Source organism: Macaca thibetana, chromosome 4 (assembly GCF_024542745.1).
Source record: "Macaca thibetana thibetana isolate TM-01 chromosome 4, ASM2454274v1, whole genome shotgun sequence".
Taxonomy (NCBI): Eukaryota; Metazoa; Chordata; class Mammalia; order Primates; family Cercopithecidae; genus Macaca; species Macaca thibetana.
Window position 1 is genome coordinate 158,700,512 of NC_065581.1, and position 22,420 is coordinate 158,722,931.

Here is a 22,420-nt window from a genome sequence, read left to right on the forward strand (position 1 = left end):
GTGAAATGCAATGTGATCAGGTTTGTCGATGGCATTTCATAAACCTGTGAAAGGAAGTCTCTTTAGGGGAGAACAGCGGCCTGTTTCCTAAGAGATACCCAAGAAAACTGAACTTATGAAAGGCATGTTCCACTGAAGTGATACCCAGAAGGTCCAGGTTCTGTGGGATCGGACTAATCAATCTTAATTGATGGGGATCACGACCTATAATTTGTTCACGTGTTTGTGAATAGATGAGTAGCCTCGGCATTGAATTCAATGATTCACAAAAGTGTTTAAAAAAATCTGTGCCTGTGATAGACTGTAGATAAGTTTGCTCTTGTCCTCTCTCACTGCAAAGTGTCACATTTCTAAAAACTTCCCTTTCTTTTCATCTGACAGTGAGACAATGGATATTCATAGGAACCCTCAAAGATGAAAATTTTGGCTGTTTTCAAAGCAGAGAACCTAGGATAATATAATTTTTTTATTTTTCTGTATCTTTTCCTCCTTCAGAAAACATAGAGGCAGGAACTGATGCCTCAGCTGTGTGGGTTCTGGGTAAATGTAGAAGGGTTTTGTGGGGCCTATGTGGAAGGACAGTATAGATGGTTTCTGGGCCTGTTCTTACCTTGTTCTAAGACTGACTTGCCAGGGCCAGGAATGTGGGTGGGCCACACACCCACCTACAATGCTTCCAGGACATTTCTTTGGCTCCACTTGAGGCTTCCCACAATCAAATGAAGAGGATGCTGTGGCACAAGGTGGGAAAGAATTCACCTTTGAGTCCAAGTTAGCAATTGTGTCGTTTAATTCAGGACGAATTCCAAGCACTAGTTTTTCACATCTCAAAGGTGAAATTAAATAGTAAAATCATAAACACTTTTTAGATTTTTCTTTCCAAGTTTAAAAAGTGGTAGTAAACAACACAGGACACTCTCCTTTCAAGGAAATATAAGCACCTTCTAACTATTTTGTTGGAGAAGTGATTAAAGAAATTGGTATAGTTCGGCATTAGAATGAGATATTTTCTGAGAAGACCTTGATTGGTACAAATAGCTATTTCTCATTATTATTCTGACTCGATGTAATATGTTTAGAACATGATGTCATTCTTTCCATCATCTCCGTCATCATCACCATCATCATCTAAACCATGTAAAGTTTACTGAAAGGCATGAATGATTCTTTTGCATGTGAGTCTCTGTGTGCACATGTGTGCATGTGTGTACGTGATTTTACGTAGCAAGGGTAACTGTCCTATGTTGAAATGTTGCCTTCTCTCAGCCAGCTTCAGGACAGCTCCTCTGGGGAGCCTCCCATGACTAACCGACTACTGTGGGGGTGATTTACACACATGTGCCTCTATTCTTTTCCTCCTCCCTGCCTTCTCTCTGCAGCAAGCCCGCAAGGTCTCTGGAGGTAGGGACAGTGTCCTATCTTTGGTACCACCCACCAATGTCTACAACAGTGCAGGGGCTACAAAGGGTGTTCAAAAATGTTTCTCTGTTGTCTCTAGCCCTTCAAGGTATTCAAAATTATAAACGTTAATATAGTTAATAATTATTCATATAATTATTAATAACATCTGCAAGAGGAAATTCCTCCCCAACCAACCAGAGATTCTACACTCCAGTGAATCTGGAACCTGAGTTTTCCAAATAACTTTTCATTTGCCATGGGTTGTTCTGAGAATCTATCTACGGAAGTCTTTCGTAAAAAAGAAGCATGGCATGGAATGCAATCATCTTCTCTAGTGCTGAGCTCAATTTCTGCTAGTATGCCTTACACACAGTAGATATGTATCACTGTACTAAAAGAGTAACTACAGAAATGATGATACCCTATTCCTACTATTCAAAATAAAACTGAATGTTTCTATTTATTTTTACTTATTTATTATTTGTGCTGAATGTGTTGGTGGAAATGAAATAGTTATTAAACTCTTTCTCCAACCAGAGGCTCTAACTTTCTCAAGCACGAGTCAAACCTGAATATCCCACCAACCACATCCTTCTGCAGGAAACCGTCCTTGGGATTTCCCAGTGTCTGATGGGAACCCTTCTCACCAGGCTTGGGGTTAACCTCACTTGTCTTACATCAAGGCAAGGTGGGGAATCTCACAGTCCATTGGGAAAAATCTTGTTCCCATTCTTGCTTCTTTCTCCAGTCTCTAAGAACCTGATTCTCATACATCCTCAATGTGGGTGAGGACACCAGAATTGCACCTGGGAAGCTACTGCACTTCCCTTCCATGGGAGTCAAAGGTGCATGAGTCCCAGGCACCACCATGGATGTCTGAGGCAGGTAAGTCAGACTGGGCTTAAATTCAAGGCAGCCTGTCAACGATAGAGAGCCTGGGAAGTGAGAGTCAGCGGCGTATACCAGACTAGGCCAGAAGTGGAGAAATGGAACTGACCCCGTCAAGGGACTTTGAGGTAGAGGAGCCACCAAGATGCTTCTGCAGAACAGACAAAAGCACCCAATCGAGGAAAAAGTCAACTATCAACTCACACTAAATCCAGAGAACACTATGCCACATTACAATAATACTGGCCAAGTAGAATCTTTCCTATCATCCTAACCTCTCCTTCTTCCCTCTTGCTCTCCCCAGGAGTGGCCCAAATATGATGATGGGCAGTGTGGCTCTCATGATCTTCATCACTGCCCTGCGCCACCTCCCTAGGCAATCTCAGGGTGCTGGTCGTCAGTGGACTTGGAGGCCAAGCTGCTTCCCCAGCTCAAGGTCCCTTCACATGTCAGACCAACCACAAGCAACCAAATTACACAAAGGAAAAGTCCAGGGTGTTCTGTAACTTGGATAGACAAGTTGATTGGTCCGCAGAAAGAAAATAGGGGACAAGTACAAGTGGCTTTTTCCCCCCATGGATTTGTTATCCCAATCATTTAAGATCTAATGTCAACTCTGCTTCCCCTGATCCAAGACTCAAAGTCCCAATAAGAGTCTCAGAGCAATGAGGAGGAACCCCAAACATACAGTCTGTAGAAAACAAAACAAAACAAAACAAACAAACAGATGATTACAGACAGCCAGGCAGCTACATAGACCCAGGACAATACGGAATCAATGCAGTCATGACAGGTTTCTTTAGTTTGACAGATTGAGGGGCCACATTCCTCAGGAGCCACAATGCTGAAGACTGCAACAAACACTGTCTGTTTTAAGAAATTACTGGAAATGCTTATTGGCTTGGAAAGAATCACACACTTGACAGCATGTTAAAATAGGAATTTGACTGGGACACTGACATAACCCATTTTAGAACAAGGTGAGTGGTTAAGTTGAGCACCCTGGAGGTTTTGCGCCAGTCTTAAAGTCATTAGTCCCACAAGCGGTGCCAAAAGTCACAGCCCTGGCTTTCCCAGGGACGGCACTGAGGCTTCCTTGGGCATGGCAGACCCTCAACTAACACTCGAGCTCCCGTGTAGCTCTAAAGGCTTCTGCATCAGTGTGGTTTTTCATGTCTTTTCATCCCATTGTCCAAGCACATAGATGTCTGGACACAGACTTCTTACCTTGTTCAGAAGGAGCCTCTAGGCTTGGAACCGGGATAACAGTCGGAGGTGTGACCACAGTCCCTTCTGTGTCTGAGCATCGCGTCAGGTTGCAGTACTCCCGCCTGACGCTGGGGTCCATGGTAAAACACCAAGGGCCTGTGTCAGCATCTGGATTCCTGCAGTAGTTCATTGTCAAGTCACTGGAAATTCCAAAGTAATACAAGTTATAGGAGGCAGAAGAATATTCAAGGACACCCAGCAGCCTCTACATTTTGTTTTAACAAAGTCTTAACAAGTGACTTTGAAATATTTCCATGAAAGGTAACATACAATTGCCACAACAGAAATGTTCCTAATCTTCCCATTTGTGCATGCCTTTCAAAGATAGATGATAATTTTTATTTTAAAATGTCTAAAGTAGTATATGCTTGTATTAGTCCATTCTCACATTGCTATGAGGAAATACCTGAGACAGACTGGGTAACTTACAAAGAACAGTGTTTTAATTGACTCAGTTCCACATTGCTGGGGAGGCCTCTGGAAACTTACAATCATGGCAGAAGGCAAGGGAGAAACAGGCACCTTCTTCACAGGCTGGCAGGACACAGTAAGTGCAAGTAGGGGAAATGCCAGACATGTACAAAACCATCAGATCTCAGGAGACTTGCTCACTGTCATGAGAACAGCTTGGAAGAAACTGCCCCCATGATCCAATTACCTCCACCTGGTCCTGCCCTTCACACGTGGGGATTATGAGGATTACAGAGATTACAAGTCAAGATGAGATTTTGTGTGGGGACATAGCCAAACCGTATCAACGCTCCATATAAAAACTGAGATCATACATAAATGTGCAAAAGAAAGGAACCAGAATACCCTCCTTCTACCTTCTGCCAAGCACATACCCCTGGAGGAACAGGTACGAATTTTGATGTGTGTCTTATAGATTGTTATGCACATACAAATGCATCTATATCTGTCTAGCTCTCTTTATCTCTTTCTACAGGACTGTAGAGTAACATGTGATTTGGAACTAACATATATTTCTCCAAGGAGGAAATGCCATCCAACATGATATCATTCCCAGGCCAGCCTCCCTTGCTCTCTGTACTCATCGTGTAGCTAAAAGGCTCTGCATTTACAATGAAAAACAACCACGAAAATAGTATTACTGTCAATACATTTTTAGTTGGGTCAAGTGGGTTTGAGTCTACAAAACTTATAAAAGCTGTCCTGGAAAGCTAGCTCCCAGGTATGATACTCTTTGTCTAGGATTGGTTCCTGGGCAGGATCTCCTCTCCTGCTCTCAGCCCATCCTCCACTGGCCACAGCAACTCCAGGACTGAGAGAAGGGGGATGAGATGAAGGAACAGTGGGACCCAAAGCATAAAGTGAGATGGCTGGGTAGACCATGGGATCTGAAAAGGTCCATCGGCTATGGAGGGTTCAGAAAACAATTGAGTAAGAGGCACGGGCTGGGCGCAGTGGCTCAGGCCTGTAATCCCAGCACTTTGGGAGGCCAAGGTGGGTGGATCATGAAGTCAAGAGAGCAAGACCATCTTGGCCAACATGGTGAAACCCTGTCTCTACTAAAAATACAAAAATTAGCTGGGCACAGTGGCACACACCTGCAGTCCCAGCTACTCATGAAGCTGAGGCAGGAGAATCACTTGAACTTGGGAGTTGGAGGTTGCAGTGAGCCGAGATTGCACCATTGCACTGCAGGCTGGCGACATAATGAGACTAAGTCTCAAAAAAAAAAAAAAAAAAAAAAAAAAAAAAAAAAAAAAAGCACAGCTAGTGAGGACCCCGGTGTGGGGGCATCTTGGAAAATGTGCTTCCCTTCATTCCTCCCAGGAATGTTGCTCCAACCTCTCAGAATCCTCACATTCATGATATGTGGCTATCTGAGAAAACTTGAAATGTATTATGTACCATGGGAATGCAACACTATCTCTGTAGAGACTCTACACATGGTAACCCAGTCTCAAGCCCAGATTCCCCATTCCAGCAAGCTGATTCTCCAAGCAACTGGATGTGTTAGCAAATGTGGTATTCTAGGGAGATTTTTGACCTATTTTCAACTGAGATACACTTTCATGTATAGTCAAATGCACAGATCTTAGATGTAGTTTGATGAATTTTGATGAACATGTACACTTGTGTAACTCACATTTCAATCACGATACAGGACATTTACATCACTCCAGAAACAACTTTGTTTTACTGCTCAGTCTCTGCTACTCTCTTCCCATGGCCAGAGGCAAATGATACTGGTTTCTTTCACCAGAAATTAGTTTTACCTTTCTGGAACCTTACATCAATAGACTCATACATAATGTTCATTTTTGTTATCTGGTATCTTTCCTTAACTTAATATTTTTCAGCTTCATCTATGCTATTTGAGAGTATCAATAATGTGCTCCCTTTTGTTGCTGAATAGTATTCCATTGTGTGACTAGATCACAAATTATTTATTCATTTTCTTATTGATTGACATTGAAGTTGTCTACAGTTTGGGGTTATAAAAATAAAGCTGCTATGAATATTCTTGTAGATGTCTTTGTGGACTTATGTTTCCATTTCCACGGGGTAAATATTCAGGAATAGGATTGCAGGTTTGTAGGGTAAATGTGCATTTATTGAACTTTTGGAGAAAGCATCAGACTGATTTCCAAAGTGGTTGTTTCATTTTGCACTTCCACCAGTATATGAGAGAGAGTTGCACATCCTCACTCCACATCACTGACACCACTGTTTGTGGTGTTTTCTTAATGATATCCATGTCCACTGGGTGTTTGGTGACATATTGTGATGATTATAATTGTTTATTTCTCACGGCTGAGATATTGGACTTTTTTTTCAGCTGCTTATCGGCTATGTGTACATCAATCTGTCCCCAAGAAATGCCTATTCAATCTGTTGCCCATAAGTTGTTTGTCGTCTGTTTAGTGAGTGAGAGAAATGTTCCTATTTTCTGGACACAAGCCGCTTGTCAGATATATGGACAGAGAGCATTTTTCTTCTCATATGTTACTTGCCTAATTATTTTCATAACAATGACTTTTGGTGAGCATGAGTTGTCATGAAAGCCCACATCATAATTTGTTTTCTTTTATAGTGAGAGTTTACCGACTCCTGCCTCAAAAAAGTTTGCCTTCTACAAGGTTGTGAAGATTTTATATTTTCTCATGGAACTTTCATATTTCAGGTTTAGTTTCAGCTCTGACACTTAGGTGGAAGAGATATCTCAAAATAAGTTGAGATGAAAGGCAAAAGTCAAGTTCTGCTTTTGTTTTGTGTCATGGATATCCAAATGGTTCCGAATGATTTTGTAAAATATTTTTGTCTCCATTGAATTGCTTTGCCATCTATATGGAAAATCAATTTACCATATATGTATGTGGGTCTGGTGCTGGACCATCTCTTTTTAGGTTTGCATACTCTTTTGGACAGTAATACATACCCTGTTTTGTTTTTGTTTTTGTTTGAGACAGAGTCTCATTCTATCATCCAGGCTGGAATGCAGGGGCATGATCAAGGCTCACTCATGCCTAGATCTCCTGGGTCAAGCCATCCTCTCCCCTCAGCATCCTGAGTAGCTGAAATTACAGGTGCAAGTCATCACATCCATCTAATTGTTTATTTTTTGTGGAGAGAGGGTCTCTCTCTGTTCCTGAGGCTGGTCTTGAACATCTGGGCTCAAGCCATCCTCCCGCCTCAGCCTCCCAAAATGTTGGGGTTACAGGCATGAGTCAAGGGGCTTGGCCAATACCATATGTCTTAATTCTTGTATTTTTATATGTCTTTATATTAAGGTATGTGAGTCCTCCATTTTTTTTTTCCCAAAAAAGGACTGCTGCAATAGTGCTTGGGTGTGGGTTTCATCCAAAGATCAATTTCATGAGAAGTGATATGGAGTTTTTTAATCTATACGCATGGTGTCTCTTTATTTAGATCTTTTAATTCTTTCCTCAACAATGTTTTCTAGTGCAAGGTCTATAGTCCTTGGGCATAGTGTGTAAAATGTATCACTAAATATTTTTTGATTTTGATACCATTATCAGTGATATTGCTTTAAGACTTTTTATTTTCCAAATGATCATAGAAAGTATACAGAAAAACCGTTTTTGTACATTGAGCATGTATATACTTTTGTTTCTTCGATTTCACCACATTCACCTGTTAGTCTTTAGAGTGCCTGCATCCATTCATCACCACTCCAGCTTATTTATGATTCAGGTTTTCATGGTATATATCCTTTTTCATATTTTGGTGTTTAAAGTAGATCTTTACACTTAAAGAGTATTTATTCTAAAAAGAACACACTTAGACTGTGGTTTTTATTCAACTTACAGTCTCTGCCTTTTATTTGTAATGCTTAGTCCTTTTACATTTAATATGCCTAAAATGTGGTTCAGTTTATGTCTACCATAATGCTATGTATTTTCTGTTCACATCATATCTTTTATATTCTTCATTCCTCTTTTCCTTCCTTCTTTTGGATAAAAGGACTATTCCTCTTATTATCTATTCCTCTCAGTTTAAATTTTTGTGGTTGTCCTAGGATTTATAATATCATACCTTAAACTATCACATTCAACCATGTATTAATATTATATAACTTCATGGATAATGCAAAAAACTCATTAACAGTATGCTTCAATTTCTCCTCTGCATTATTTTTGCTACTGTCTTTTATGAATTTTACTACTACATATATTGAAACAACAATATACCCCTATTATTTTAATTAACATCACAAATTGTCCTTTAAATAAATTTAAAAATTAGATAAATAAAAGTATTTCATATTGACATTGACATTTGCCATTTCCAGGGCTCTTCGTGACTTAGTATGGATTAAAGTTTACATCTGGTATTATTTTTCTTCTACCTAAATAGCTTTCCTTAACATCTTTTAATACAGAAGCCTGCTGTGGAAACATTCTTTTGTTTTTTTGCTTGTTTCCTCTGGAGGTGGCAGAATATATATTTATGTCACATTTATTTTAAAGGGTTTTTTTTTGTTTGTTTGTTTGTTTGTTTGTTTTTGGCTGGACATGTTGTCCTAGGTTGATCTGCTTTTATTTCTTTTTATCACTTTAAAGATGTTATCCCATTGTTTCTGAGGAGAAGGCATCGGCCATTTGCATTACTGTTCCTCTATGTAAATGATCTTGTTTTCCTCTGGTTTATAAGATTATCCTTGTTATCTTTGATGTTGGACGATTTTTCTGTGATGTACCCAAGTAAATCATAGAGTTTTGCTTTTAAAAATACTATTTCTGATTCATTGAGCTTCTTGACTGTGAGTTTATCATTTTCTTCATACGTGTAAAGTCTTCAGCCGTCGTTGCTTTGAGTATTTTTTTCTGTCCCAATATCTCTTTCCTGTCCTTCTGTGACTTGCTTTACCCATATGTTAAATCTTTTGATATTTTCACTGATATCTTTGAGGTTCTGTTTATTTTTTTCAGCTTCTCTCTCTGTGTGTGTGTGTGTGTGTGTGTGTGTGTGTGTGTATGTATGTGTGTCTTACAGATTGTATGGCTTTCATTGAGTTATCTTCTAGTTCACTTTTTCTTCTGTGATGTATGAACTGATAGTAAGGCCATCCAATGCGTATTTTATTAATGTTACACTTTTTTGTAGTTCTTTAATTTCCATTTGGTTGTTTTATGTGTTTGCTTTTTCTTGATATTCTGCATTTGTATCTCTCATGTTCATGTTTTCTTCAAATCTTTGAACACAATTATCATATATACACAGTTTTAATTTCTTTGTCAATTCCATCGTTTCTACTATTTCTTGGTCTATTCATATTGACTAGTTTTTCTCCTAGTTATGGATGACACTAATTGCTTTTTTCTGCCTCACAAATTTTTAAATATATGCCACTCATTGTGAATGCCACATTACAGAGCACCGTATCAAGTTATTTACCTCCAGTGATGGTTGAGATTTCTTCTGTCAGGCAGTTAATTTACTTGGAGATCATTTGGGTCCTTTTAGACTTGGTTTTTAAGCTTTACTAGGGTGTTTCTGGAGTAGCCTTTATTCTAAGAAGGCATAAATCCTACTCCTAAAGTATGACTTTTCTGGGGTCTCTACTGAATGCCCGAGATGTTCAATGAGATATCTCTCCTTGAGCTGATCAGAACTCCAATACCCCGCAGTGCTACATGAGCTCTGGCATCTCCATTGAGCTCACTGTTTCCCTGAATTTGTCCTTTCCCCCATAGTGGTTCTCTGTCCTACTTTGTAGAATTTCTCCCTGTGCACATGCAGTTTATATTAGACTTGAGGAGACTTCCATGCATATTCCTTCAGCTCCTTTTCACCACAAATTCTTTCTCATTATTACCTAGCCTAGAAAATCTACATTTTCTTAGCTATTCCAAACTCTAGTCTCTTTCCTCAGTTCAGCAAAACTGCTATGGTTGGCTTTGGCTCCAACTCCTTGCCCTTCAGTTCAGGAAGGTTCTCCAGGAAGAAAGTTAGAATAGTTATGGAGCTGTGCTCATTCATTTCCTTTTCTAAATTATCTCAGTCCTATACCATCTCTTGTCCACCATGTGGAAAGTTTTTTTTTATATATCTTTTATAGTCATTTATGGCAGAAAGTCAGTTTTTCTCAGACCTGGTTTTTTGTCCATGTACCTGCCCATTTTAATCTCCATATCTGTTTATTTCCTGACTCTCATCTACATTCTTGCTTTTGCTCTTCCTGTCCTGGCAACCCATATCCCTTCAGAAAACTGGAGCTTAGAACCCAGTGTGTTCACACAGGTTTATATATGTTATATTATATTAATATGTGTGTGTGTGTGTCCTGCAAATTGTATGGCTATACAGCCTGCAGCTGTGCAGGCTATAGGGTATTTGGTCATCAGTCAGGGACAGACATGAAAACTTTGCACATTTCCCTAGACCATATATATATATGAATACTAGTCTGTATGAACATATACATGAATACTAACCTATATGAATATATATATAAAAATACTAGTCAAATGAACACACCTGGTTCTATACATATTCATATACATATGAATTATTTACTTGTGACCCATGACAAAAATGGTGAACACAACCTTCATTTCAGGGAAGGGAAGTTAGAATGATAGAATTGCATGCGTGAAAGACTGCACTGATCTTTTATGAACACTGTAGAATGGCACTGTATTTGATCATTTGATCTCCTGAGCTTTACGTTAGCAAAACCTCATCAACTCCATATAGCCTTCTGCTTCCATCAGACTATTAGAAAAGATAGCAAGCCTAAAATATCTCTTCTCTCAGACTCTTTGATCAAAAGCAAGGTTGTTTGGACATTTTGCCACACCTTCTGGGTCTAAGGGAAATTTGGTCCTAACAAGTTAGCTTGAAGCATGGCTCTTCTAAGAGAAACTTAAGTTGGCTGTTGCTCCTTTTATAATTGACATCAAAGACATACTCATTTGGGTAGTTTTCCGGGGTCCTCTTATGCTGGTGTGGTGTCATGGATGACCAAGATTGACATGTCCTTCCTGTGACAGTGGTGGAGAATGTGCCTCGATAACTCTGTCCATTACCATGGTAGCACTGCTGGACCACAGGAGTTTGCTCAGTTGGTGCTGAAAATAGACAGAATCAAGCTGAGTAATTACTAGTATGCAGAAACATGTGAAGCAATTTATGACACAAACAGGACGGTAGTTTCAGAATTATGACTGTTCTCTTTAGTATACTCGCAAGCAGAAGGACATGCTGAAGCAAAAACAATAGATTAATAGCATTCTAACATTTTAGTAAGTTCTTAGAAATGTTATATTCAAAACCTGGTAGGAAAAGGACATATCAGTGTGCTTACAATTGAAACTAAGACTCATATGCAAGCTCTTTTGTATGACTCTCTACTGGTTGTTCACGAGAACGAGGCAGCAAACCAGATGGTGATGGATTAGACCGTGCAGGCTGTAGGGTGATTGACTGTCAGTGGGGGACAGACATGAAAACCTGGCACATTTCCCTAGACCATTGCTCCTGAAAAGTCAAAGCCTTAAGCTTCTGGTGGACGGGGCAGGTCATGGTCCTGCATCTAGTACTTGCCAGCAAAGACCTATTGCTTCTTAGAGAAGGACGGAGGCTGAAATCTTATTCCCTTACAGTAGAGACAGGGAATCCTCTTGTCCTAGCATGCTGCATTGCAACAAAGCAGAAGTATACTACCCTTCCTCTCAACACACACCAAAGATTCATGTTCCAAGAGAAGGTGCAAGAACACCAAGAAATCACTGCCTTCCAAGCACAGGTGGGCAGAGCCTACCTAAGACGAGGTAAGCCAGAGAAATGGTGCATTCTGTGGTACGCACTGCCCAATAGCCCCAGGATTAGATGGAATAAATATCATCATGTTAGGTTTCTCCAGGATGACAATCTCAGCGGCCACATGCCTCAGCAACTGCAATGCTGAAGATCGCAATGAACACTGCCCACTTTAAGAAATGCCTGGAAACACTCACTAGTGTGAAATTTGGCATAAATTTGGCCTGATGTTAGAATTGGAATTTTGTCTGGAACACTGAGATAACCCCTTTCATAACAAAGTGAGTGGTAAGTCAAGTGCCCTGGTGGGTTTGCACTGTTCCTGAAGACACCACCCACACATGTTGCACCAGAAATTTCTCCATCAGAGACGATGCTGAGGCTTCTTTCCACGTGCCATCCCCTCAAGTTTCTGTGTAGCATGGAAGGCTTCTGCATCAGTCAGATTTTCCATCTCTTTTCATCCCAATGTTCAAATGTGTAGATGTCTGGCCACAGACTTCTTACCTGCTTCAGAATGAGCTTCCATGCTTGGAACCGGAACAACAGTGGGAGTCTCTAGGACACCTGATTCTGTTTCTGAGCATTGTGTCAGGTTGCAGTACTCCCACCTCACACATGGATCAGTCGTGTAACACCAGGGTTGTTTCCCAGAATCTGGATTCCTGCAGTAGTTCCTGGTCAGGCCACTGCAAATTCCAAAACGACACAGGTCACAAGAGGCAGGAAAAAATTCAGGGGCACCCAGCACTGTCTAAACTTTGTTATAACAAAGTGTTAAAAAGTGACATTGTAATATTCCCATTTTAGGTACAATAATAATAATATTCTCAAAAGCAAAAATGGTCCTCAAGTTCTAAAGAACCATATAAATTTCCAAGATAGATTATAATTTGTATTTTAAAATATCAAAATTGGTCTATGATCCATATAAATACTGAGATCATACATAAACGTATACAAGAAGAATTCAGAATATCTTCCTCCTTCCAACTGCATGCCTTCAGAATAAATGACATAGATTTTGAAGAGTGTATTTTAGATTTTTTTTTTTTTTTTTTTTTTTGAGATGGAGTCTCGCTCTGTAGCTCAGGTTAGAGTACAGTGGCGCAATCTCAGCTAACTGCAAGGTCCGCCTCCCGGGTTCACGCCATTATTCTGCCTCAACCTCCCAAGTAGCTGGGACTACAGGCTCCCGCCACCACGCCTGGCTAATTTTTTGTATTTTTAGTAGAGACAGAGTTTCACCGTGTTAGCCAGGATGGTCTCAGTCTCCTGACCTTGTGATCCGCCTGCCTCGGACTCCCAAAGTGCTGGGATTATAGGCGTGAGCCACTGCACCTGGCCTTAGATTTTTTTAATGCACATAAAAATGTATTGATATCTGTCTCGTTCTTTGTACCTCTCTCTAGGACTCTGCAGTAACATGTAAATTGGAACTAATATATATTACTTCATGGAAGAAATGACATCCAACATGATACCATTCCCAGGCCAGCCCCTTTATGTACTCACAGTGTAGCTAAAAGGCGCTGCTTTTACAGTGAAAAGCAATTATGAAAATAGTATTACTGTAAATAACAAATCAGGTAGATCAAGTGCGTTTCGGTTTACAAGACTTATGAAACCTGCCCTAAAAGACTAGCTCCCAGAGAGGATGCCATTTCTCTAGCATGGGTTCCTGGGCAGGACCTCCTCTCCTGCTCTCAGTTCATCCTCTGCTGGCCGCAGCCGCTCCAGAACTGAGGGAATGGAGGATGAGGAGAAAGAACAGTGGGACCCAAGGCATAAAGGTAGTCGGCTGGGTAGACTATGGGATCTGAAGAGGTCGAACGTAGAGGCTACAGAGGAGTCAGAAAACAATGGAGTAAGAGGCACAGAAGGCAAGGACCCCGGGGTGGAGGGATCTTAGAGAATGTACTCCCACTCATGCCTCCTAGGAACGTTGACCCAACTTGTCAGAATCCTCAGATTAATAACCTGCAGCTCTCCGAGAAAACTTGAAACGTCTTATGCACCATGGGAAAGTTTAGAGACTCTATGCATGTGACTTAGTCTCAAGCCTAGACTCCCATTTGAGGAAGCTGGTTCTCCAAGCAACTCTATGTGCTAAAAGGCTGAAGGTTTAAAAGAAATTTCTGCTCTTTTTACAGTTGAGGTATGCTTTCCCATAGAGTGAGATGCACACATCTGTAATGTTGTTTGTTTGATGAGTTTGGATCAACACCTATACCTGTGGAACCCAAACTCCCATCACCACACAGAACATTTCTGTGACCCCAGAAACTCTCTCGAGTCCCTACCCAATTAATCTCTGCTACCCCCTTGCCACTGCCAGAGGCAAATACATTGGTTTCTTTCACCAGAAATTAGTTTCTCCTCTTTTGGAGCCTCATGTAAATGAACTCATACAGAATATACATGGCTTCTTTCCTGAGTATATTTTTGAGTTCCATCCATGCTATTTGAGAGAGTCAGTGCTGAATAGTATTCATGTGTACCAGTAGGTTGCAAATTATTTTTTCATTTTGTTATTGATGAACATTGAAGTTATTTTTACAGTTTGGATTATAATAAGTAAGGCTGCTATAAATATTCATATAGAACTCTTTGTGGACTTATTTTTTCATTTCCTTGGGGTAAATATTCAGGAATAGAATTGCAGGTTTGTAAGATAGATGCATATTGATGGAACTTTATAAGAAACCATCTGACTGATTTTTTAATTTGTCGTATCATTTTGATCTTCCACCAGCATATGGTAAGAGTTTTATAATCTAGCTCCACATCAGTGACACCATTTATTGTGTGTCTTCTTAATGATATCCATATCCATTGGGTGTTTGGTGATGTCTAATGATGGTTGTAATTCTTGATTTTTGATGGCTGAGATATTGAGCACTTCTTCAGGTAATTATTGGCTATGTGTCCATTCTTCCCTATGAAATGCCTACTCGGTCTGTTGCCCATTTTGATCAGGTTGCTTGTCCTCTGATTAGTGAGTGGGAGAAATGTTTCTATACTATGGATACAAGCCGTTTGTCAGATATACCGATTGAGAGGATTTTCTTCCAGTGTGTTACTTGCCTATTTACTTTCTTAACAGTGATATTGGGTGAACTTAAGATTTCATTTTATGAAATCCCAAATTATAACTGGTTTTTCTTTATAGATAGGGTTTTCTGGGTCCAGCCTCAATAATTTTGCCTTCCCCTAAGTTGTAAAGGTTAGTTCTTTTGTAGAAGTTTTTTTTTTTTTTTTTTTTTTTTTTTTTTTTTAAATTTCAGCTGCAGTGTTGCTCTTATATGTAGGTCTAAGAACTATTTGAAATTAATTTGAACTAGAAAGCAGAAGTCAAGGCCAGGTTTTGTTTTATTTTCTGTGTGGATAGCTACAGATAGCTAAAACAATAGTTTTGGAAATAATTTATTTCTCCATTGAATTTCTTTGCCAGGTATATTGAAAATCAATTGAACGTGTATATGTGGGTCTGCTTCTAAATCATCTTTTTTATGTTTGTATGCTTTTTTGCTAATATTATGTGTCTTTTTTCTATTTTGAGAGAGAGAGAGAAAGAGGATCTTGCTCTGTCAACCAGACTGGAGATTAGCAGCATGATCTCGGCTCACTTCAGCATCAACCTCCTGGGCTCAAGCGATCCTCCCACCTCAGCCTCCCTAATAGCTGAGACTACAGGTTCATGGCACCACACTTACTAGTCCTTTTTAAATTATTTTTTGTAGACACAGGCTCTTGCTATATTGCCCAGGCTGGTCTAGAACTCCTGGACTCAAGTGCTCCTCCTGCTTCAGACTCCCAGAGTGATGGAATTACAGGCAAGACACATGGCCTCTGGCCAATATCACATGTCTTGATTATTGTCCCTTTAGAAATCTTTAAATTGTGTTATAAAAGTTCTCCAACTTTTTTTCTTCTTTTTAAAGATTGTCTTTGTGGTTCTAACATATAAATGTTATCACTTTAAAAATACATATATATATTAGTGATGGAATTCTGATTAGATGTGGGTCGAATCCAAAGATCAATTTAACAAGAAGTGATACTGAGTCTTTTAATCTAAAAGCATGGTATATATATGTACACACACACACATATATGTACACACACACACACACACACACACACACACACATATATATATATATATATATTTTTTTTTTTTTTTTTTTTTTGAGGCGGAGTTTTGCTCTTGTTGTCCAGGCTGCAGTTGCTCAATGGTGCGATCTCGGCTCACTATAACCTCCACCTCCTGGGTTCAGGTGATTCTTCTGCCTCAGCCTCCCCAGTAGCTGGGATTACAAGCATGTGCCACCACATCCAGCTAATTTTTGCATTTTTAGTAGAAACAGGGTTTCACCATGTTGGTCAGGCTGGTCTTGAACTCCTGACCTCAGGTGATCCATCCACCCCAGCCTCCCAAAGTGCTGAGATTACAGGCATGAGCCACCAGGCCCAGCCACATGGTATATCTTTATTTAGATCTTTTATTTGTTTTCCTCAACATTGTTTTGTAGTATGCAGAGTATCATTCTTGGGTATTTTGTATTACATTTATTGATAAATTTTTTGGTTTTAATACTAGTTTATGGTTTTAATACCAGTTCCTATTAGGTATTATTTTTCTTCTACCCACATAGCATTCTTTTTTTTTTTTTTTTTTTTTTTTTTTTTTTTTTTTTTTTTGAGACGGAGTCTCGCTCTGTCGCCCAGGCTGGAGTGCAGTGGCCGGGTCTCAGCTCACTGCAAGCTCCGCCTCCCGTGTTCACGCCATTCTCCTGCCTCAGCCTCCCGAGTAGCTGGGACTACAGGCGCCCGCCACTGCGCCCGGCTAGTTTTTTGTATTTTTTAGTAGAGACGGGGTTTCACCGTGTTAGCCAGGATGGTCTCGATCTCCTGACCTCGTGATCCGCCCGTCTCGGCCTCCCAAAGTGCTGGGATTACAGGCTTGAGCCACCGCGCCCGGCCCACATAGCATTCTTTAACATCTTTTGTTATAGAAGCCTTATGCTGAAAGAGTCTTCTACTTTTGCAGGGTCTTTTTCTTTTGTGGGGAGATAATAGGTGCTTATATAGCATACATGTTTAAGAATTTTTTTTTTTTTTTTTTTTTCAAACATAGCATACTAGGTTGATTGTGGTTTTTTCTTTTTTATTATCTTATTTTTTTCCGTAAGTTATTGGGTTACAGGTAGTATTTGGTTACACGAGTAAGCTCTTTTTTGTTTTTATTTTTTGAGATGGAGTCTTGCTCTGTCGCCCAGGCTGGTGTGCAGAGGCACGATCTCGGCTCACTGCAAGATAAGTAAGTTCTTTAGTGGAGATTTGTGAGATCCTGGTGCACCCATCACCTGAGCAGTACACACTGCACCATATTTGTTGTCTTTTATCCTTCGCACCCCTCCTACTTTTCCCCTAAGTCCTCAAAGTCCACTGAATCATCTTTATGCCTTTGCATCCTCATAACTTAGCTCCCACATATTAGTGAGAACAAACGATGTTTGGTTTTCTATTCCTGAGTTAGTTCACTTAGCTCACTTAGAATAATAGTCTCCAATCTTATCCAGGTAATTGCAAATGCTGTTAATTCATTCCTTTTTATGGATGAGTAGTATTCCATCATATATATATATATATGAGATGTAGTATTCATATATATATATATGATGTAGTAGTATACATATATATGATGTAGTGGTATTCCACCATATATATATATCATATATATGATATGAGATATATTATATATATATATATATATCAGAGTTTCTTTATTCACTCGTTGATTGATGGACATTTGGGTTGATTCCATGATTTTGCAATTGTGAATTATGCTGCTATATACATGCATGTGCAAGTATCTTTTTCAAGTAATGACTTATTTTTCTCTGGGTGGATACCCAGTAGTGAGATTGCTGAATCAAATGGTAGTCCTACTTTCAGTTCTTTAAGGAATCTCCACACTGGTTTTCATTGCGGCTGTACTAGTTATATTCCCAACAGCAGTGTAGAAGTGTTCCCTGTTTGATGCATCCATGCCAACACCTACTGTTTTTTGATTATGACCATTCATGCAGGAGTAAGGTGGTATCACATTGTGGTTTTGATTTGCATTTCCCTGATCATTAGTGATGTTGAGCAGTTTTTCATATGTTTGTTGGCCTTTGGTATATCTTCTTTTAAGAATTGTCTATTCATATCCTTAGCTCGCTTTTTGATGGAATTGTTTGTTTTTTTCTTACTGATTTGTTTGAGTTCGTTGTAGATTCTGGATATTAGTCCTTTGTCAGATGTATAGATTGTAAAGATTTTCTACCACTCTGTGGGTTGTCTGTTTGCTGACTGTTCCTTTTGCTGTGCAAAAGCTCTTTAGTTTAATTAGGTCCCAACTATTTATCTTTGTTTTTATTGGATTTGCTTTTGGGTTTTTGGTGATGAAATTCTTGCCCAAGCCAACGTCTAGAGGGATTTTTCCAATGATGTCTTCTAGAATTTTTATAGTTTCAGAGCTTTGGTTTAAGTCCTTAATCCATCTTGAGCTGATTTTTTGTACACAATGAGAGATGAGGATCCAGTTTCATTCTCTTACATGTCACTAGCTAATTATCCCAGCACCATTTGTTGAAAAGGGTGTGTTTTCTCCACTTTAGGTTTTTGTTTGCTTTATTGAAGATGAGTTGGCTGTAAGTATTTGGGTTTACTTCTGGGTTCTCTATTCTGTTCCATTGGTCTATCTGCCTATTTTTATACCAGTACCACACTGTTTTGGTGACCATGGCTTTGTAGTATAGTTTGAAATCATGTAGCGTGATGCTTCCAGATTTGTTCTTTCTGCTTAGTCTGGCTTTGGCTATGTGGGCTCTTTGTTGATTCTATATGAATTTTAGAATTGTGTTTTTCTAACTCTGTGAAAAATGATGGTGGTATTTTTTATCAAGATTGCATTGAACTTGTAGATTGCTTTTGGCATTATGCTCATTTTCACAGTATTGATTCTACCCATCCATGAGCATGTGATGCGTCTCCATTTGTTTGTGTTGTCTATGATTTCTTTCAGCAGTGTTTTGTAGTTTTCCTTGTAGAGGTCTTTCGAGTCCTTTGTTAGGTGTATTCCTAAGTATTTTTTTTTATTGCAGCCATTTTAAAAGAGGTTGAGTTCTTGATTGATTTTCTACTTGATCTCTGTTGGCATATAGAAGAGCTATGATTTGTGTACGTTAATCTTGTATCCGGAAACTTTGCTGAATTCTTTTATCAGTTCTAGGAGCTTTCTGGAGGAGTCCTTAAGGTTTTCAAGGTAAACTATAATATCATCAGCAAACAGGGACAGTTTGGCTTCTTCTTTACCAATTTGGATGCCCTTTATTTCTTGCTCTTGTCTGATTGCTTTGGCTAGGACTTCCAGTACTATGTTCAAGAGGAGTGATGAGAGTGGGCATCCTTGTCTTGTTCTCATTCTCAGAGGGAATGCTTTCAACTTTTCCCCATTCAGTATTATGTTGGCTGTGGGTTTGTCATAGATGGTTTTTATTACATTAAGGTATGTCAATTGTATGCCAATTCTGCAGAAGGTTTTAATCATAAAGGGATGTTGTATTTTGTCAAATGATTTTTCTGCACCTTTTGAGATGGTCATGTGATGTTTATTTTTAATTCTGTTTATGTGGCATATCACATTTATTGACTTGCGTATGTTAAACCATCCCTTCATCCCTGGTATGAAATCCACTTGATCATGGTGGATTATCTTTTTAATATGTTGTTGCATTCTGTTAGCTAGCATTTTATTGAAGATTTTAACATCTATGTTCATCAAGGATATCAGTCAGTAGTTTTCTTTTTTAGTTGTGTCCTTTTCTAGTTTTGGTATTAGGGTGATGCTGGCTTCATAGAATGAATTAGGAAAGGTTCCTTCTTTCTCCATCTTGTGGAATAGTGTCAAAAAGATTGGTACCAATCCTCTGAATGTCTGGTAGAATTCTACTGTGAATCCATCTGGTCCTGGACATTTTTTGTTGGTAATTTTTAAATTACTGTTTCAATCTTGCTGCATGTTATTGGTCTGTTCAAGGTATCTACTTCTCCCTGATTTAAGCTAGGACGGTTGTATTTTTTCAGGAATTTATCTATCTCTTCTAGGTTTTCTAGTTTATTTGTGTGTGAAGGTGTTCACAGTAGCCTCGAATGATCTTTTGTATTTCAGTGGTGTCAGTTGGAATATCTCCTGTTTTGTTTCTCAGTGAAGTCATTTGGATTTTCTATCTTCTTTACTTGGTTAATCTTGCTAATGGTCTATCAATTTTATTAATATTTTCAAAGAACCAGCTTTTGTTTGATTTATCTGTTGTATTTTTTATTTCAATTTTACTTAGTTCTACTCTAAAATCTTGATTATTTCCTTTCTTGTTTGGGGGTTGGTGTGTTCTTATTTCTTTAGTTCCTTGAGGTGCAGCCTTAGATTGTCTGTTTGTCGTCTTTCAGACTTTTTGATGTAGGCATTTAGGGCTGTGAATTGTCCTCTTAGCACCACCTTAGCTGTATCCCAGAAGTTTTGATAGATTGTGTCATTATTGTCATTCAGTTCAAATAATTTTTTAATTTCTATTTTGATTTTGTTTTTGATCCAATGTCATTCAGGAGTAGGTTATTTAATTTCCATGTATTTGCATGGTTTTGAAGGTTCCTTTTGGAGTTGATTTCCAGGTTTATTCTACTGTGGTCTAAGAGAGTGCTTGATATAATTTTGATTTTCTTAAATTTATTGAGGTTCATTTTATGGCTTATCATATGGTCTATCTTGGAGAAAGTACCATGTGTTGTTGAATAGAATGTGTATTCTATGGTTATTGGGTAAAATGTTTTGTGTATATCTGTTAAGTCCATTAGTTCCAAGGTATACTTTAAATCTATTGTTTCTTTGTTGACATTCTGTCTTGATGACCTGTTTAGTGCTGTCAATGGAGTATTGAAGTTCCTCACTATTATTGTGTTGCTATCTCATTTCTTAGGTCTAGTAGTAATTATTTTACATATTTGGGAGCTGCAGTGTTGGATGCATATACGTTTAGGATTGTGATATTTTCCTGTTGGGCAAGGTCTTTTACCATTATATAATGACCCTATTTGTCTCTTTTAACCACTGTTGCTTTAAAGTTTATTTTGTCTGATACAACAATAGCTACTCCTGCTAGCTTTTGGTGTCCATTTGCATGAAATGCCTTTTTCCATCCATTTACTTTAAGTTTATGTGAGTCCTTATGTCTTAGATGAGTCTCCTGAAGGCAGCAGATGTTTGGTGAGTTCTTATTCATTCTGCAGTTCTGTATCATCTTATTATTATTATTATACTTTAAGTTCTGGGATACATGTGCAGAACGTGCGGGTTTGTTACATAGGTATACACGTGTCATGGTGGTTTGCTGCACTCATCAACCCATCATCTACATTAGGTATTTCTCCGAATCCAATCCCTCCCCTAGCCTCAACTCCCCAACAGGCCTCTGTGTGTAATGTTCCCCTCCCTGTGTCCATGTGTTCTCATTGTTCAACTCACACTTATGAGTGAGAACATATGGTGTTTGGTTTTCTGTTCTTGTGTTAGTTTCCTGAGAATTATGGTTTACAGCTTCATCCATGTCCCTGCCAAGGACATGAACTCATTCTTTTTCATGACTGCGTAGTATTCCATGGTGTATATGTGCCACATTTTCTTTATCTAGTCTATCATTGATGGGCATTTTAGTTGGTTCCAAGTTTCTGCTATTGTGAATAGTGCTACAATAAACATATGTGTGTATGTGTCTTTATTGTAGAATGATTTATAATCCTTTGGGTATATACCCAGTAATGGGATGGCTAGGTCAGATGGTATTTCTTGTTCTAGATCCTTGAGGAATCACCACACTGTCTTCCACAATGGTTGAACTAATTTACACTCCCACCAACAGTGTAAAAATGTTCCTATTTCTCCATATTCTCTTCAGCATCTGTTGTTTTCTGACTTTTTAATGATCACAATTCTAACTGGCATGATATGGTATCTCATTGTGGTTTAGATTTGTATTTCTCTAATGACCGGAGATGATGAGCTTTTTTTCATGTTAGCTGGCCACAAAAAGGTCTTCTTGTTAGAAGTGTCTGTTCATACCCTTCACCCACTTTTTGATGGGTTTTTTTCTTCTTGTACATTTGTTTAAGTTGCTTGTACATTCTAAACATTAGCCCTTTGTCAGATGGATAGATTGCAAAAATTTTCTACCATTCTGTAGGTTGCTTGTTCACTCTGATGATAGTTTTTTGCTGTGCAGAAGCTCTTTATTTTAATTAGATCTCACTTGTCAATTTTGGCTTTTGTTGCCATTGCTTTTGGTGTTTTAGTCATGAAGTCATCTCCCATGCCTATGTCCTGGATGGTATTGCCTATGTTTTCCTCTAGGTTTTTTGTTGTTGTCGTTGTTGTTGTTGTTGTTTTGAGATAGAGTCTCACTCTGTCACCCAGGCTGGAGTGCAGTGGTGCAATCTTGGCTTGCTGCAAGCTCCACCTCTTGGGTTCACACCATTCTCCTGCCTCAGCCTCCCGAGTAGCTGGGAC

General features: G+C 39.0%; 1 protein-coding gene across 15 annotated transcripts in view; it reads right to left on the reverse strand.

Annotated features, from left to right (window-relative positions):
• Positions 1–22,420, reverse strand: part of LPA (lipoprotein(a)) — a 161,158-nt gene that overhangs the window by 9,253 nt on the left and 129,485 nt on the right. For all 15 annotated transcript variants that reach the window (XM_050789212.1, XM_050789210.1, XM_050789211.1 and 12 more), the window contains 4 exons: positions 12,319–12,500; positions 10,961–11,120; positions 3,517–3,698; positions 611–731 (listed from right to left, as the gene is read on the reverse strand). In XM_050789212.1, coding sequence (XP_050645169.1) covers positions 611–731; positions 3,517–3,698; positions 10,961–11,120; positions 12,319–12,500 — 645 coding nt within the window. The remainder of the gene's footprint in view (positions 1–610; positions 732–3,516; positions 3,699–10,960; positions 11,121–12,318; positions 12,501–22,420) is intronic.